General features: G+C 39.2%; 2 protein-coding genes across 2 annotated transcripts in view; both read left to right on the forward strand.

Moving 5' to 3' along the window:
* The first annotated feature begins 3,201 nt into the window (after nucleotides 1-3,201).
* ITGA1 (integrin subunit alpha 1) overlaps nucleotides 3,202-19,024 on the forward strand; it is a 167,224-nt gene continuing 151,401 nt past the window's right edge. The window contains exon 1 of the mRNA XM_055324892.1: nucleotides 3,202-3,769. Coding sequence (XP_055180867.1) covers nucleotides 3,709-3,769 — 61 coding nt within the window. The 5' untranslated portion in view covers nucleotides 3,202-3,708. The remainder of the gene's footprint in view (nucleotides 3,770-19,024) is intronic.
* Nucleotides 13,797-17,435, forward strand: PELO (pelota mRNA surveillance and ribosome rescue factor). Its single transcript, XM_055324893.1, has 2 exons — nucleotides 13,797-16,520; nucleotides 16,816-17,435. The coding sequence occupies exons 1-2, from the start codon at nucleotides 15,795-15,797 to the stop codon at nucleotides 17,245-17,247; spliced, it is 1,158 nt and encodes a 385-aa protein (XP_055180868.1). The 5' UTR covers nucleotides 13,797-15,794; the 3' UTR covers nucleotides 17,248-17,435.

Below are 19,024 nucleotides of genomic sequence, written 5' to 3' on the forward strand. Positions count from 1 at the left end.
GTCAAGTGCCCCTCACTTCCTATGGCCCACCACACACCTGCCTTATATTCCCACTGTCTAATTCTAATTCTTCTACAACTGGGAAGAAGAATGATTCATTTCTATTTAATCTAGTCACTTTGCTAAATGCTTCATAGGCTTGTCTCATTTATTTTTTTAAAGATTTTATTTATTTATTCATGAGAGACACAAAGAGAGAGAGAGAGAGAGAGAGAGAGAGAGAGAGAGAGAGAGAGAGAGGCAGAGACACAAGAGAAGCAGGCTCTAAGCAGGGAGCCCGATGTGGGACTGGATCCCGGGACTACAGGATCACACCCCGGGCTGAAGGCAGGCGCTAAACCATTGAGCCACCCAGGGATCCCGGCTTATCTCATTTAATTCTCACAATAGTCTTCAAAGAGAGGCAGTATTTTTATGCCTATTTTATGTTTGAAAAAAGGAAGGCTCACTGAAACTATATAGCTTTTCCTAGATCACATAGCTGCCACAGGGTGGTTCCTGGGCATGAATCCAAGGAATTTAACCCAAGAACCTATTTACTCCATTAATTATACTCTTAATATATTAGATTACCTTTCAGGAAAACACTTTGTACGAAATGTATGTTTTTATTTTTGAGATATTAACCAGTAATCTGAATTACTTTTGCCTCATTTTATAGACTCTATATTCTAAATTCTTCATCAGTTTAGTCTCTAACCTCTCAAGGTACTTCTGCTTTTCATTGAAAGTTCCCAAACTGTTAAAGAGATCTGATCAGATTAGATCTCATGTAAAATAGGACAGCATACAATGTCTAGAGCTTAACATTTTCTGTCAAGTGACCCCATGTAATGACTAGTTTGTGACCCTAGTTTTTATCTTCTCTAAGCCTCAGTTTACTCAATAATATGACTTCCTTTCAGGATAATATTGATTAAGAAAATAGTTTGCATGACATTAATTTATGTTTAGATTTGTTGAATGAAGTTCAGAAAATGAGCACTGATTTTAAATTTAATTCTCCAACAATAGCTATTTTCTATCTCTATATTTGCATTTATGTGAAATGAGGAAGATTAATAAATATTGCCATAATATTCATAAAACATATAGAAGTTAACTTTAACCACAACACCGGTAGTGCTGGCTATCACTATTAGTTTGCAAATCCTAGAGAAGATTTTTAAAACTTTAAATTCAAAATATTTATTTATTAATCCTCAAAAAGAAAACTAAAGTTTTCAGTAATTATAACCTTGGTCATATTATAAGTATGTTTTAACCCTACTTTATTTCAATAAGATATAATTTTACAATTCCTTATTTCATTTATAATTCAGTAATATTATAATTTTCTAGAGCCACATATAGCATATGTATATAGGTATATACACATACATATATATATACATATGTTTGCATATATATATTTCATAATATATATGTATACATATATATGTACACATACATATAATAGAGTATTGTATTACACTGAGCAATTTGAAGAGATACTTTAAGAAAAGTATCATGATTTTTAAAAGAGTAAGCATTAATCAGTTAATCAGTATTTGACTATTGTGCAAAGGCCCATGGGCCATACCAAGATGCATAAGATATAACTGAGACTATAGACAGGGAGATGAGATGTACAGATTACCTGTCAGATCTTTCCCAGGAAAAGGAATAGCAGGAGGCAGGACGATGATACAGGTTAATGAAGATGGGATGCAAAGCCAAATTGGGATATGAAATCACTGAATGCAGGCAAAGGAGCCTAAATCATGTCTGATGGGTTTGAACTGTGATCCAATATGAGATTTTTCTAGAGATTTATTTGTGCAATTTTTAAAGTACGACTAAGAAATGAAAATATGAAAGCTAGAAATAGGGAATAACAGTGTTTTCAATATATTTATTAGGTAATCATTTCATATACATAAATTAGAAGAGGAATTCCTTAGCCAACGGGTCATTGTTACTGAGATTTGATGGTCTTTCTTCAACCTCCCAGAGCTGCCCATCCTATTTTTGATCTTCATTACATTTCTTTAGCTTTTGTCTTTTTCAGCTTTTAGGCCTTGCAATCATCTGTTTAGTAGCAATCTATTCAATCATCCCCATCGGCTTCTTCCTTCCCTTCTCCTGGGTTACCTATACTATGTCACCTGTATTGTGTTCCAGGCAGAGTCCTCCTTTGGGTGGCAGTCTTGTCCTGCCTAGCCCTAGTCCTGCTAGATAGAGATAATTAGTTGTTGCTTTGAATTGAACTGAATTGAATAGATTCAATTCCCCCCACCACCCATAAACACAAATCCACTCATCCACTTCTTCCCTTTCTTTGAAATTCTCAAAATCATTAAGACACAGCTGCTTTAAACAAACAAACAAACAAACAAACAAAAAATGAAGCTAACATGTGAATGTGGTTCTTGACTCAGAAAGGTTGTTATGCCTCACCCAAAAAGAAACAGAAGCAGTGCAAATTCTTAAACGCCTTTTCTGGCCTGGGTCTCCCAGGATGGGGTAACTAACCATCTCCAGAATCTTGACCCATCAACTTAACTTCTCAAATCTTAGTTCCTTAGAGAGTGGGAGTGGGGGAGGAAGGAGTAACATGAACATGATTTAATGCATTCTTATAAAAGTCTGTAACAAGAAGAAATAAAACAATGTCCTGAGTTCTTTATTAGATTCAATTCCCAGCGTACAAACATCCTAATTCAACTTAAACAAAATAGCCCACACACATACCAATTCTAAGGAGACTGGCTTCCAACCTTCCTTAACCTCTCTTCCCTCTTGCACTTATCTTTCTCCCTCTTTTTCTTTCTTCCCATTCTTGTTTCTTTCTCCTTTTCTCTCACAGTCTTCCCAAAGAAAAGTTTAGCTGCAACCACCGTTAAACCACAAAACACCTTAAAGGAAGCAAAGGCTCCATAAGCGAAAGCAAAATCTGTAGGGGCCTGTCAGAGTGGATGCCCGTCTACACACACACACACACACACACACACACGCACACACGCACACACGCACACACACACACACGGTGCCAGACAACAACGGCACAGCGAAGTTCAAGTGTCTGCAGGAGAGGGAGGTGGGAATACCAGATGTGTTCACTTTCAGAGACCATCTTAATTTCTTCTGCGCAATCGGACTCAGCCTGCCCTTAAGGGCCAGGGCCCCGGCACTAAGTGCCCTCCCAGCCCAGACCCACGGATAAGCAAGTAGGGTGAAGGCGGGGCCACTGGGCCGGCGACAGCCTCCAGAAGGTCGAGCCCTGGCCCGCGTTCCTCCCACCTTAGGAAGCCGACACGCAGAGCGGGATCACCCTCTCAATGAAAGGCAGATGTCCCTTTAAGGTCCGCCTGGCAGCCCAGCCCGTGGACTTTAGCCTAAACACGAGCCCGCGGAGCTGGCTTTATTTGTCCATGTCTCGGACAGAGCCTGGGAGGCTGCCAGTGGGATTTCAGAGACCGAGCGCGGGAAGGGGCGGGCGATGGGGCAGTAAGTCTGGGATATGAAAAGCGTGGACAGAACCTAGAGGCATTGGTCGAAAACACAGGAAATTCGCTCTCGGGCCGCTGGACGCCGTGACTGCCCGGGGCCGAGACGGAGACCTCCCGCGGCAGAGGGGCCCGGAGCGCGCGGCCCCCGAGCGCGGTCCTGCCGCGTCCTGCCCCCGAGCCCGCGCCCCCGGCTGCCCGGCTCCGCGGCTCCCCGGCCATGGCCCCCCGACGCCGCGCCGGCCCGGGGGTCGCTGTCGCCTGCTGCTGGCTCCTCACCGGTGAGCGACCCTGCGTTTCTCCGAGCATCTAGGTGCGGGGGCGGGGGGCTGCTCGAGGGTAGGGAGACGCCGAGAGCCCCGGCCCCGGAGGTGGACCGAGCGCTGGTTCAGTTCGGGACGCTCCGGGTAGTCCCGGCAGCTCTGAGCGCGGAACCGCGTTTCTGCGGGTTTTTTTGGTTACGAGTTTTGATGTGTTACAAAACCTTCCCCCGCAATGGTAGGAGGGAGACGGCGCTGGAAACTTTACAAAGTACAAATGCTTTTACAATTAAAGTTGTTTTTACAGTGTACATTGTATTTTAGGACTTTGTTGAAAGACATTTCCCCGGGTTTTTTTTTTTTTTTTTTTTTTGAGGGAGGTAACTAGAGGGCCCGGTTTTATATGCCAAGGTCCTACCTTCAGATTACTCAACAGTGGACATTATTGCATTTTCTTGCTGTCAAGTATTCAAAGATCTTTTCTGCTGTAGAACGAGGAGAGAAAGGAATGCAAGGCAAAATTGCTTCTTGTCTTGAGATGATGTTTCTCTTTTTTTTTTTTTTTTAAATCTATTTATGATAGTCCCAGAGAGAGAGAGAGAGAGAGAGGCAGAGACACAGGCAGAGGGAGAAGCAGGCTCCATGCACCGGGAGCCCGATGCGGGATTCGATCCCGGGTCTCCAGGATCGCGCCCTGGGCCAAAGGCAGGCGCCAAACCGCTGCGCCACCCAGGGATCCCCTGAAATGATGTTTCTATATAAGGAGGAGGGACATTTTGAAAATGAGAAAGGGGTAGTCACAGAGCATACTATTTTTTTAGATGCAAAATACAGTATTGTTACTTGTGGATAAAAATTACTTAAAAATACACACTGGAAATGCAAAGTTATATCCAGTTTAGGAAAAGGTTGAATCATAGCATTTTCAAGATTTTCCAGATAATTAACCCATGGTCATATTTTGAAATGGTGAAAGAAAAAGGCAGATTGGTGAAGCTTTGTGCAAAAGAAAGTGACCCGACTTATGGTTAGGTTAATGGCTGGGTGTAGCATATCATCAATATTCCAATGTTCAGAGTCCTTACTCCTGGCATGCTTATTGGTACTAGTTAATTTAGCATTTTGGCGTTTAAAACAGGTGATCCAGGCAGTTTACTCTGATTTAGATGCCCAAACATAGTTACCTCTTACGAAGATTACTGAGAAATGAATTATTAGCAAGCAAAACATTTTTTCACAGTATTAAGAGAGTTAATTATGAGCTATTGACTTTTCATCCAGACATTTTCCACTACTTAGGAAGTGTCCAGTAATCCAAACAGTAGTAATTTCTGAACAGCTTTACAGCCAGCAGATGGTTTAACTTACCAGCAACTGTCACTGCCCTTTACACTTATTTGACCTATAATGGATGCCTCTTCAGTTCAAACGTTTTGAAAGTTGTTTGTATTTTGTTGTTGTTGTACAAAATCTGAAGTTTTACAACTATTCAAGTTGTACCTTTTTTCATTTTAGCAAATAAGCAGTCACTAGTACAGAAAGGATCAAATGCAGTTTGCATATCCTCTAAATAGACAAGAATGAAACTCAAAAAAATAGAGGTTAAGAGTTACAATTATATATATTTTTAGGTTTAACTACTTTATATACCCATAAAAGTCACACTTGCATACTGTGAGTTTTCTGCAATTGTTGGGATAATATGTCTTGCTAAATGCAAAAGGGGGCTTAAAAATAATGCATAGATATTTCTAAATTATAACATTTAATTCCCTTTTGTATGATGTGTGTGTGTTATTCAGTCATACTGAAATTTAGAATTTACTGTGTCACAACCGATAAGTTCCTCATATGCGCTATTTTTCTGCCCCTTTCACAACATAAGGATTTGAAATTTGACTTCTTCCTCTACTTTGTTGGTTTTCAATTCAGTCATCATACTGTCAGATATCCTGGAAACTTCTCAATTCATAGAATCCACACCTAGCTTGTGGTCTTATCACCATACTCACTCTTTACCGTAGAGAGCTCTTCTTCTTGCCAGTCTTAACCCAACCCCTAATCTATCTTCTTAATAACTAATTTTCATTATATACCAGTCTTTTTAGTAAAACAAACAAAAACAGTGTCTTCAGATGAAAGCCAGAATTCTCTATTGAGGGCTCTGGGTTTGCCCTAGTCCAGCACTCTCTTTCTCCTCCTTCACCTATGTCAGTTTCCTATTTCTGTTGTATCAAATTGCAGATTTATTGGCTTAAACAAGACAAGTATATTATGTTACAATTTTGTAAGTTAGAAGTATCACTGGGCTAAAATCAAGGTGTGGACAGAGCTGTGTGTCTTCTGAAGGCTATGGGGAGGATCCATTTCCTTGCCTTTTCCAGCCTCTAGAGGCCACCTGCATTCCTTAGCTTGTGGCTCCATCCATTTTCAAAGCAAGCAGAATAGCATCTTCAAATCTTCCCCTCTAACTCTGCTTCGTCATCCATTTCCTTCTCTGACTCTGACCCTATTGCCTCTTTCTAATAGGATCCTTCTAATTACATTGGACCTACTTGGATAATACAGGATAATCTCCTCATAGATCCTTAATTTAACCACATGTGCCAAGTCCCTTTTGCCATATAAGGTAACATATTCACAGGTTCTAGGGATCAGGACATGAACATCTTTGGAAGACCATTATTCTGCCTACCAAAACCCTGAAATGAAAACTCCCCCATGATATCCGGTCACATTTCTTTACTTTCTACATAATCCTCATGCTCATTTTGCTTCTGTGAATATACTCTTGTTTTATATATCTAGAAAAGAACTCCACCCTTCCTTTCCACCACCCCCTACCATCTCTCTGACCTTCAAAGCTGGGTTTGTATCACAACAACTCACCACCCTCTCAATAAGCTTCCCACTGGATTAAGAATTGTCTTGTATTCACTTTTAACAATACTTTTAAATGATTGGTCAACAAAGATTATTTTATGTATGTCAAAGTCCCAGAAAAAAAAAAAAAACTAGTGACACAAAGGATTTAACTGAAGAAAGTTTAGTAAAGAGACTGTTTACAGAGGTGTTTGAAGAACTGACAAAAGATGGTGGCGCACCTAAGGACAAACAATAGTGAGAAGAAACATCTGAATCAACAGTAGGAAGAGAAGCCATTACCACTCTTAGGCCTGAGGAGGTAGCAATGTCAGGTTGACTGGGAACTCTAGCTATGGGAGAGGGGCTATTGGATAGGAGCTGGGACATAGGAAGATGAATGCAGCTAGAGCCAAAATTGAAACCCAGACAGGAGGAAGTGGGAGAAATAAATACCCCTTCTTTTCTTCCCACCCTCTAATGTCTTGCCCAGCCCTCTCATTGGCCAAGTCCAAATGGCAGAATTAAACCTCCTGGGAAATAGGGTTAAGACATACAATAACAGAAAAAAAAATAACACAACGTAATGCTGAAAGGCACATATTTATTGGGAACATATTATGTGTGAGATCTTGTGCCAAAACTTTGCATGCATTATTTCACTTTAATCTAAAAAAAATGACAATTTAGAATGGTTATCCATATATTAGAGGTGAAGAAACCAAAATGATAAGAGATTAATTTGTCTAAAGTGTGATGACTAGTAAATGGCAAAGCCTGTGCTCAGCTTAGATCTCTGATCTCAAATATCATTCTGTGAAATAATATGCCATATAGTCTATCAAAATGCTAGTCCATTTCTTGCTCAACTCTCTGAATGTTAGAGCCACATATAATTGTCTAAAAGACTTTGATAAGGACCTAATTAATGATGTGTCTGATATTTTCATGACTTTTTGGTATATAATGAAATTAGATGATGTCCCACCCTACATTAATCATAACTCAAAATAAGACTGTTTCTCTGGATATTAGAATATACAGAATTGAATTATATGTCTCTCTTCCCTAGAAACATTTTAGTTAGCCTAAAAGCAAGGTGTTTTCCTTTGTGACTTTTTTCAGTTAGGATTTCCTATTCAAAATGAAGTCTAGGAGCACCTGTGTGGCTCAGTAGGTTAACCATCTGCCTTTGGCTCAGGTCATGATCCCAGCACCCAAAAACACCACAAAACAAAATGAAGTCCAGTGAGGTGATGGCTGAATATGGAAATCAGACACTTACCAATGACAAAAAAATGACTTCCAGGGGCATACAATGGACTGTCAGAATTACTGAAGATGGTGAAACTCTTTAGTCATTATGATATTTGTAAAGGTAGCAGTAAATTTATAGGATGTTTGTTTAATAAATAGGCACTGAGAGTAGCAATGAAATATGTATGTTTAACTAGTGCCTGTTTTTCTTCCCTGCTGTTGTGATGCTGTTTTGATGTGTAAACTCTTGTGCCACAGCTTATAACTATTGAGTTTACTTCCTTAAATGGATGCTCCTCTGCCCATTCTCTTCCACCTCCAACCCAACAAACTTCCTATTAGATTTAGAACTTCCTTAAATTTCATATGCCACTTAAAATAGCTTATAAAGTAGCTCATGTTTAAAACATATCCAGAAAATTAGGGATCAAAATGCTTTTATTTACTTACACAATCATTCTGTTGTATGAAACACAAAATAGTGTATTTGAATTCATTTTTAAAAATTGAGATGAAAGATATTTGGAATTGTTGCCACAATACTAAAATCAGAATACATTGCCTATACAGAGTGGTCTGTGACTGGAGAATTGTATTCATTCTCAAAGCAAGTACAGAAGAGTATCAAGAGATGTAAATGAGCTGAATATATTCCTGTCAAGATCACTGAGTTTCTTTTAGCTCTTCTGTTGTACCAGCTCTGCTGAAGTCTCCAGGCCTTTGTATAAGCAGTTACTCACACTTCTTGCTTACCCTCAAGTCCCCACAAGAGCATCATTTCCAAGAAACCCACTGGGATAAATTGGTCCTCCTCCCCCAGAAACATGTAAGCCCCTACCATCTTTGCTTTTATACCACATGATACGGTAATTAAATATCTAACTTCTGTCTTTCCAGCTTGCTATATGCTCTGTGAGGGTAGAGTTTATTATCCTTAGCATCTAAGAATAATAGTCACTTGAAAATTTGTTATTTAATGAATCCCAAAAGATATAGACAAACTCATAAAATACTTAAGAAATCAATCAGATTGTCTCTTCTAACTGTATCCTCACCTAGAAAATATAAATATATATATATATTAGATATGCATATGCATATCTAATTGAATGAAAGACACCATCAATTGAATAATGCATCATTATTTTATTCACTCCTAAGGAAAAAAAGTGCTGCGAATCCAATTATAACAATCTATAATGTTAGATTGTTAGATACCTCCTAGTTTCAGAGATATTGAAAAGTGGGAAAATGTGTATCTGAAAGTTACAAACATAGCATACTATAAATCTACCTGGTAATTTTCTATCATATTTCTTTGTATTTTAAAAACCTGCATCATAAAATTTCAAACATACTTCTAGATACAAATGACACTTTTTTGGATATAACGATATGAATGAACATTGTCCCTCTCCTTGGTTTTTTTTCTGTTTCATGCAGGGGATAATTGCTCCTCTGTCATCAGCAGCCTCACTAGATCCCAAGAATGAGATACTCTGAATACTCTGCCTCAGAAGAAATGTGACAATAAAGTAATCAAAATGTTCCAGTTGCACAGGATCAATGACTAGTTTTGGCAAACCCTAAATTTATGTCGTAAATGGTGATTAGTGCTAGAGCTATACAGATATAAACGGACCTAGTTTTTACCTAAAGTCTTCAATTTAAAAGGAAACAATTTAAGAGGAAAATGAAAAAGTCAACTAAATATTTTTTTTTAAGATTTTATTTATTCACGAGAAACACAGAGAGAGGCAGAGACATAGGCAGAGGGAGAAGCAGGCTCCCCGTGGGGAGCATGATGCGGGACTTGATCCCATGACCCTAGAATCATGACCTGAGCCAAAGGCAGATGCTCAACCACTGAGCCATCCAGGCACCCCAAAAGTCAATTAAGTCTTAAAAGGAAATTAAATATAGCACTGGTTGGTACTAAGAATTCACTTGATGTGCAAAAACATTAATATTGTTTTATCTGAATAGATTTCTATAAAAAACAAATGAGAAAGCTAATTTTTAAAATCACTATAATTAAAAAAATAAATAAAAAATAAAATAAAATCACTATAATTCAAATAACTCAGATAAAAATAATAACTCATATTAAAAGTGACAACATATGCTTTTTATATAAATTATATGAGATCTGCTGAAATAAATACAAATTCTTAAATTTGAGTAGGATACCTAGATCACATTAGAATGTCCAATGGTTACAATAAATGGACTGCATATTTTATTATAAATCCTATAGTCTTAATATGAATTAAAAATTACAATATACTTTCAAAATTATTTTGTTAGCTATAACTTTACTTTGCCTTATACTAAAATTCGAAAACACATGGGTATTAATCAGTCCTTAAAATTATACATTTTATTGTAATATTATTGGTAAAATAATCCTGTATAGGGATACACACAAACAGAAACACACCCAATGCATGCACACTTTTTTTTCATTTCCTTAAACATCATTTACGTTAGCAGTAACTTACTTAACTTCTAAAATATCCGTTCTTTTCCATTTTTATTCATTATGATGATAGGCTACTCTTGGCTAATTGCACAATTCTATCCTTCATTGCCAGATCATGCTGCCTGAATCTTGACATGATTCAAAGGGGTAAAAGAAATCTACAAAAGCCCTTCCAGCTCCATGATTTTGGGTTTGTGAATTCCATATTGAAAGATTCTAAAAAACAGGAAGCGTTTAGTTTTCCCTCATTTGCTATCAAAACAGCTAACCTGCATAGCTTAATCATTGTATTTATATCCTTATTTATTGCAGGGAATGAAAAGGTCTTCTAATCAAGAAGCACCTTTCATTGTTTTCTTTCAATTTATTTTAATTAATTAATTTTTTTTATAAATTTATTTTTATTGGAGTTAATTTGCCAACATATAGAATAACACCCAGTGCTCATCTCATCAAGTGCCCCCCTCAGTGCCCGTCACCCAGTCACCCCCACCCCCGCCCACCTCCCCTTCCACCACCCCTAGTTCATTTCCCAGAGTTAGGAGTCTCTCATGTTCTGTCTCCCTCCCTGACACTTTTGTTGATAAGATTTTGTTTATTTGATAGGAGGCTTTTTATTGTTTTGCGACAATTGCAAGTAAGTATTTTTAATCACAGGAACCTTAGATAGTAACAGTACAAGTTCCTTCAAAACAAAAACAACAACTTTCCCTTTTCCCTTCTCCCCTTTTCCCTGAATTAGCTGCATACTTCTTCCAGTTGTCCACTTAGCTTTACTTGTGGAGGTCACATGGGCATCTTTGTACAATGTGAGGTTAGCACATTCTCTTTACATAAATGATTGCATCTGTATTAGATATTCATAATCACAGCTCTGGCTTATTTTGTAAAGTTCATTTTCTAAACAGGCATAATAAAACTGTCATTATACATTATTTACAACATTTTAAGACCTTTCCCTAGTAAGATGTGTTTAAAATAATTATTTTTCTCATCCAAGCATGGGTATCTCAAAAGTTGAAATAGGTTTTTAGAAACTCACTGTAAAAGTAATCTGCTCTTTAAAATTTCAGTAATATTATAAAACAGTGTTTTCCTAATTTTAAGATGCCTGTGATAGACAAGTTAAAAACTTTGCATTAAAGGAGAACTAACAATTACACATTCTTTCATATAATAACTATGCTTATATATCCAACAGTTGCTGTACTGGGTTTCAGGAATGCAGACAAATAAAATGTAGTCTCTGGCCTTAAGAGGCTCACAGTCTGAAAAAGACAACAGACAAGCAAAGAAGAAATGATGGGAGGAGCTTCCAACATGCTCTAAGCAGAGGGAAAAAATATTAGTATGTGTTGCAAGAAATTCAACTCTTGCAAAAAAAAATACTAGAGCAAGAATATTTATACATCCCCTACTGTGTGCTAAGCCAGGGTATTCAAACAAGATTTCCATTTTTCAGGAGCCTGTACCCCTACTGCTGTCATACAAATCATTTCTAACATACCATTATAATAGGAAGAATTGTATTCCAGTTCACCAATGAGGTACATGAATTCATGCACTAGGGCTGACCTAAGGTTTCCCCGGAGGAGAGATGCCAGTATAAATAATAGTACCAAACAGATTATCCATCAGTCAACTTTATTGAATCAGTTATTTTTCTAAGGCCGAATAATTATGATCATGTTAAAGTGAGTCCTTTCCCCTTGCTTTGTCTGATCCAGATTTCTAGCTTCAGGTCAGGCATTCTTAGAGATACACCACAGTATCTCACATGTTTATAGAACTCTACAGTTTACAAAGTATCATAATCTCATTAGAACCTTATAAGGGTTATCAAATGAGAGTGGAAGGGAAAATAATCTAATTTACAACATAGAATGAAAAGTTCAGGTTTGTAGATGTTAGGGGGCTTATCTAAAGTTACTATAATCTAGCTAGAAAGATCAAGACTCATGACTGCTGACTCTTGGTGTGCAATTATTAAACTTGGTATTGATCTTTTACCACTGCAGTGGGCCTAAGGAACAATCAAATTCAAAAGGTACTATGAAAAATTGAAAGTAAATGTGATAGGCTCATATTATGAGTAGTGTTATACTTTTTTTTAAATATTTTTACAGCATAATCTTGAGACAGTTTTAATTATTGAATTCAATACCCTCTATTCTTAAGTAAAAGGAACAGCATTTCTAAGAGACTAAGGGCTGCCAAAAGTTAGAGTAAAAACAATTGACAGGGTAAGAATTACAATCCAGGATGTTTGACTTCTAGCCCAGTTCTCTTTTTGAGACACTGAAATTATATCAAATATATATTCTTAATTCTAGAGAGATTAATATAAATAAAATAGAAAAATATAAAGCTACTGATATAAATTCTATTTTCAGAGAGCCAGTAAGTAAATATAAAATTATAATTTAAAGTAACAGCTAAATCATGTTTTTTTCCCCTCATGATTTTGTGTATTTTGGTAAAGAATGAAAATGCTGCATACTGCTATTACATAAGTGCTATAACTACAGCAGTTTTAAAATAGGATTACTTCTTACATACCATTATTAAGTGAACCATAGCTGATTACAAAATCATGACTTAAGAACTCTGTGATGATGTTCATATAGCTGCCACACTTTACACCTGATTCACTAAGCTTATCGTTGATATGTAAGTGCCTACTATGTGCAAGGGACTTTTCAAGATTCAGTGGAAGAATGAGGGTGAATCCACCAAGAGCTGAATACAAAAGAAAAAACTAATATTCCAATTAATATAATGCATGATTTCAAATGTGAGACAACATTTAAGCTAGTGCTTAAAAAGAAGTAGGATTTATGGAGACAAGAGTGAGAGGCAGTGACATTTTAAGTAGAGAGAATGGCAGAGTTAAGGGCAACAAGTAGACAGTTCCCAGGATATACGGGGAACAAAGATTACTCCTGTGGAATATAGGATGCTGGAGGGCTCAAGTGGAAAATAAAGTTTGTAAGGCAAAATCATGGAGGCCTTGAATGCTAGAGAATCGAATTTTAATTAGTAGGAATGAGAACTCCAAATAACTCCAAATAAAAATGTAATTAGTCTGGAAACAGTAAGTTACCACACAAAATCTGGGGGAAAACATCTGATTGTTCAACAGTAAGCTACAATTACTAAAAAATAGTGCCATTTCAGATCAAATAGTAATTCTATAAAAAATTTTGTAGTATGTTCAATCACTGAAGCCCATTTATGTTTAAAAAGACAGCTTGGGGGGGGATCCCTGGGTGGCTCAGCAGTTTAGCGCCTGCCGTAGGCCCAGGGCGTGATCCTGGAAACCCAGGATCAAGTGCCACATCACGCTCCCTGCATGAAGCCTGCTTCTCTCTCTCTGCCTCTCTCTCTCTCTCTCTCTCTCTCTCTGCCATGAATAAATAAAGTCTTAAAAAAAAAAAGACAGATCAACGTAGTTTACCCTATGATTTAAATAAACTTTTAAAAAGAACCACAGAATTAACAGTTAATGGGGGTTTCCCACAGGTTTTAAAGTGTAGAAATATGTGCATAGTTTTCTAAAGTAGAATACTGGATTTTTCTCAAGGATTGTAATGGTGACCTAGACTGGACGGAAGGAAAACTATGTTGAATGGAGGAATATAAAGATTTTTTTTAAAAGTAATGAAAGCAAGAAAGGGACTGTGCCTTTCAGATCCTGTTAGTTCCTAAGCTGTGTGTCTTTAACTAGTAAAAGTGACAAGAAGTGGCAGTGAATGACAGCACATAATTTGTGATTGCAGAGACGATTTTGAGCATCCATAATATAGTTTGCAGCACTGGATAGAGGAGAGGGTGTGGAGTTAATAAGCAGGTCTGAATTTAAAAGTCGGTTATGTGATCTTGAATCCATTTATTTCCCCATAATTCATTTTCTAATCCACAAAATGAGGATAACAAATATTTACAGAAGAGGATTAGGAGAGTATAGGAAAGTACCTGGTGAATATTCAATAAATGATAGCTCTTCAATAAAAACTTAACCCTTATTAAGATCCTACTGTATGCCTGCCATTCTGATTCTGTGGTTTTTAATCTTTGTCAGGCTTTGCAGAGAGGTAAATTCTACTTTAAAAAAAGTGATCAAGGAGCAACTCAAAGTATTTCTCTTTCCTAGTTATTAGTAAATGTCCTTTGGAGAGGCAACCCATCTTTACGCTTTAGTGCAATCAGTTCCTTACTCAAAAGTTACTGGGTTTTCTTGGAAGTGGAAGAAGGGGGTTTTTTCTATTCAGTGATCTTGTTAAGAGGCAATCCTCACTTTTCAACCTCTCGCCACCATAAAACGCCAAGTGATTTACAGATTTTCTTTAAATCCTGTTGGTCCTAGTAAATCAGATGTTCCCCACTTCCGTCCAGTACCCTCAGCTCTCAGCTAGACGTTAGCAGTGAGGGTCAGGCCTAAGCTTTGCGACCCAACCCCCAACCTAAGTATTTCACAGGCTCCTGAGCTGCGTGAAGCGGAGACTGCCAATTTTGGCTTCTGGGATTCCCAGGACATCAGGGCAAGCAACTGAGAGGTCCACGCAGGGGTAAATTCCACAGATGGTTTCTTCTGTCTCTGGGGAAGTCGGTCGGTGCAGACACGGCGACTAAGCGCGGCAAACAGCTGGGCAGATTGCTCGGAGCCCAGACCCGTCGAGACCGGTCGTTCTTAGAAACCGGGTCTGGAACTAGCAAGTCCAGCAGGTGTGCAGCGCTGGAGTGCGGATAAGGCGAAAGCACATTTGAGAACTTCGAGGGCAAGTGTGCACTTCTGAGGATTCCTTTTACTTCTAGTTAAGGTTTGAAACTGGATTTAGCCCAAGGGGAGAGAAGGTAAACAGTGGCAACTTCACGCATCTGGGAAAAACAACAACAACAACAACACATAGTCCCCAGAGTCTGCACAAACAGGTTCAGTACTGAAATAAAAGACCCGCCGCCGCCGCCGCCGCCTCCGAGCGCTTCCCCCGGCGGGTTTACTCCGGACGCGCCTCGCGACGACTACGCCTGCGCCTGCGCCCCGGGGGCCTGAGACCCCCCGCGACCCCGCCTACCCCGTGGGGACGTAAGACGTGCGCCGAGGGGCGGGCTGCGCGCTGCGCATGCGCTCTGCTGGCGGCTGCCGCCTGGTCCGCGCTGGCGGCTGGAGCCTCGGAGAAGCCGGCTGCTCTGTCTCTCGCGGGGTCCCGCGCGGCGCGCGCGGAGACTAGGAAAAGGGCCACCGTAAGTGTTCCCGTCGGCCGCTTGAGTCAGAACTAGAGTATTTCCTTCCCGCCGGGCTAGTGCCTGCGGGAACGCGGGCCCCGCCCCCTTCCCGGCCTAGACCCGCTTTCCCCTCCCTGCCGGTCTCCCACTGGGGACCCCCTCGTGTCCTCTCGTTCTGCCTGTGAACACCGTCCCCCTTCCCCCCCCCCCGCCGGCGTCATGAAGCTCGTGAGGAAGGACATTGAGAAAGACAATGCGGGCCAGGTGACCCTCGTCCCCGAGGAACCTGAGGATATGTGGCACACCTACAATCTAGTGCAGGTGGGCGACAGCTTGCGTGCCTCCACCATCCGCAAGGTGCAGACCGAGTCCTCCACGGGCAGCGTAGGAAGCAACCGGGTGCGCACTACGCTCACTCTCTGCGTGGAGGCCATCGATTTTGACTCTCAAGCCTGCCAGCTGCGGGTTAAGGGGACCAACATCCAAGAAAATGAGTATGTCAAGATGGGGGCTTACCACACCATCGAGCTGGAGCCCAACCGCCAGTTCACCCTGGCCAAGAAACAGTGGGACAGTGTGGTTCTGGAGCGCATTGAGCAGGCCTGTGACCCGGCCTGGAGTGCAGATGTGGCGGCTGTGGTCATGCAGGAAGGCCTCGCCCATATCTGCTTAGTCACTCCCAGCATGACCCTCACTCGGGCCAAGGTGGAGGTGAACATCCCTAGAAAACGGAAAGGCAACTGTTCGCAGCATGACCGGGCCCTGGAGCGATTCTATGAACAGGTGGTCCAGGCTATCCAGCGCCACATAAACTTCGATGTAGTGAAGTGCATCCTGGTGGCCAGCCCAGGATTTGTGAGGGAGCAGTTCTGCGACTACATGTTTCAACAAGCAGTGAAGACCGACAACAAACTGCTCCTGGAAAACCGGTCCAAGTTCCTTCAGGTAAAAAGTCTTCTCCAAGGATAATTAAGAATGGGCAGAGGGATTTGTATAAAACTACTCTTTAAGTTTTAGAGCCGGGAAAAGTACAAGAGGACAAGGGGTTCACCGGTCTGATTGTAAATGAGACAATGAAATGAAAAGAGAGTTGTTAAAAGGCCTTATGTACCTAGTAAACTTTGCTTAAGTCCTCAAACATATAAAGCCTCAGTTGTGCTTTTGGCTCTAGGTCATCGCAGGCTGATTAATGGGTACTCTCAGAGATTCTTTTGTCTAACTTTCATAATTATGATTCTAGGTACATGCCTCCTCTGGACACAAGTACTCCCTGAAAGAGGCCCTCTGTGACCCTTCTGTAGCTAGCCGACTTTCAGACACTAAAGCTGCTGGGGAAGTAAAAGCCTTGGATGACTTCTATAAAATGTTACAACATGAACCTGACCGAGCTTTTTATGGACTCAAGCAGGTGGAGAAAGCCAATGAGGCTATGGCAATTGATACATTGCTCATCAGCGATGAGCTTTTCAGGCACCAGGATGTCGCTACCCGCAGCCGGTATGTGAAGCTGGTGGACAGTGTGAAAGAGAATGCAGGCACGGTTAGGATATTCTCTAGTCTTCATGTATCAGGAGAACAGCTCAGTCAGTTGACTGGAGTAGCTGCCATTCTCCGCTTCCCTGTCCCTGAACTCTCTGATCAAGAGGATGATTCTAGTTCTGAAGAAGATTAATGATTGGACCTTATAATTGAGACAAGCTGTGTCTCTGTTGTTACATTTTCTTAGCATCCTGACAAAAAGCTGCAAGGCACTTTGTGGTTCTTACAGTGATTTCTCATGTATTTGGTCACACTAGGTATCATGTGATTGGCAGGATATGTGTTAAAACTAAACAATAAATTAAAATGAAATAATCTCCATCTACCATCTGTATTAGAATAATTTTTGAAGAAATTATGAGTTATTTGCAGAGCTTGAAAACATATCTTGTATTTAATAAAAAAAAAAAAATGCCTGTATATTCTTTGGGATAGATCATGAAATCCCAAATGTCATACTTTGAATAAGTTTTCCTTAGAAAAAGCTGTTTAATACTTCATTATCCTAATAAGTTTACATTATTTTAATTCTACGTAGTGTTCTTGCATTAAGATCCCTTTTCTCCATTTCTTCTACACTTTTTTTTTAATTTGCTATTTTAAAGGATGGCCAAATAATAGACTTTTCTAGAAGACAAATTTAAAATGTCTGAAGAGCCTTGTTAAATCAGTCATGTTACAAGTAAACTCTTGGTAGGTTTTTTTTTTTCCTATTAATCTTACTTGCTTTAGAGGACCCCTTAATCAGTTATTTTTAGATATAGACTTTTGATCTAGAGATTCTCAAGATAAGCTATTTGAGGTATCTTTATTTTTAAAATGCAGTTAAGATACATGATTTGCTTGTTATGTGACTAGTGCTAAAGCTGAAAATATTCATTTCTGGGCTCCATTTATTTGCACTGCCACGCTATTTATGTATTATTTGGCTTATCCTAGATATATGTAGTGCTATCTTATATTTCTATGTGGCATTAGTTTGTGCTTGCACATTCTTATTGGACTCTCTACACCCTATTTTAAGATGTGAGAAGGTCTATTGAGAAAGTTTGATTAAGTTACATCATTAGTAGCATGTGGTAGTTGACTTGTACTCCAGTACTCTTTACTGTAATGAGGGAGTTTCTGCTAATACCTGAGTTTAAAATATTTTCATTCGGTATTTTGGATGTGCATTTTAAGAGGTAGGGAGGGATCCTTAGAATGGAATTGCATCCTTACTTTTTACAGACCTCAGTTTAGCAAAAGAATTAGGAAAGGCGTTATGAAGGAAGAGTGATAATCAGTTTGTAACACATTGGTACCTACTTCGAGTATAAATACTAAGTAAACTTTTGCTAATCCTTTCTGTTTCTGGGCATCTCTCCTGGGATAAGTGCCAGGTCTGGGGATTATTTTTTATAAATTTAACTAATCTGAGTTTATTTTAATCTGTAATTAGAAATAGACACTTCCATATACTTTAAAATCACATTTTTACATATCTACCTCTTAATCTAAAAATAGATTGTCATTTTATTATAAATCCATGAATATTTAACTTTAAAATACTATGAAAAACATGTTATTAAATTATTTGGTAGGAGTATAGAAATGAAACTGAGATTCTTGACATTACAACCTGATTGATAATGATTTGTATTCTCAGTAAGAATTTGGAGAGTTGGGGCATATATTACTCTCATAACTTATGCAGTACTGGTTATTCCTAGATCTGTTATCTACTGTGATAGAAACAAGGAGAAATAAAACCTATGCATAAATCTGACCAATACATTTTAGGTCATAGGTTCTCAAATATAGCTGCTTGTTAGCCTGACCTTGTGAGCTTTGGAAATTCATTACCCAGACTAGATCCCAGACTCAGTAACCTTTCACCCTAGAAATGGTTTTTTATAGCTCCTCAGGTG

Source organism: Nyctereutes procyonoides, unplaced genomic scaffold (assembly GCF_905146905.1).
Source record: "Nyctereutes procyonoides isolate TBG_1078 unplaced genomic scaffold, NYPRO_anot_genome, whole genome shotgun sequence".
NCBI classification, from domain to species: domain Eukaryota; kingdom Metazoa; phylum Chordata; class Mammalia; order Carnivora; family Canidae; genus Nyctereutes; species Nyctereutes procyonoides.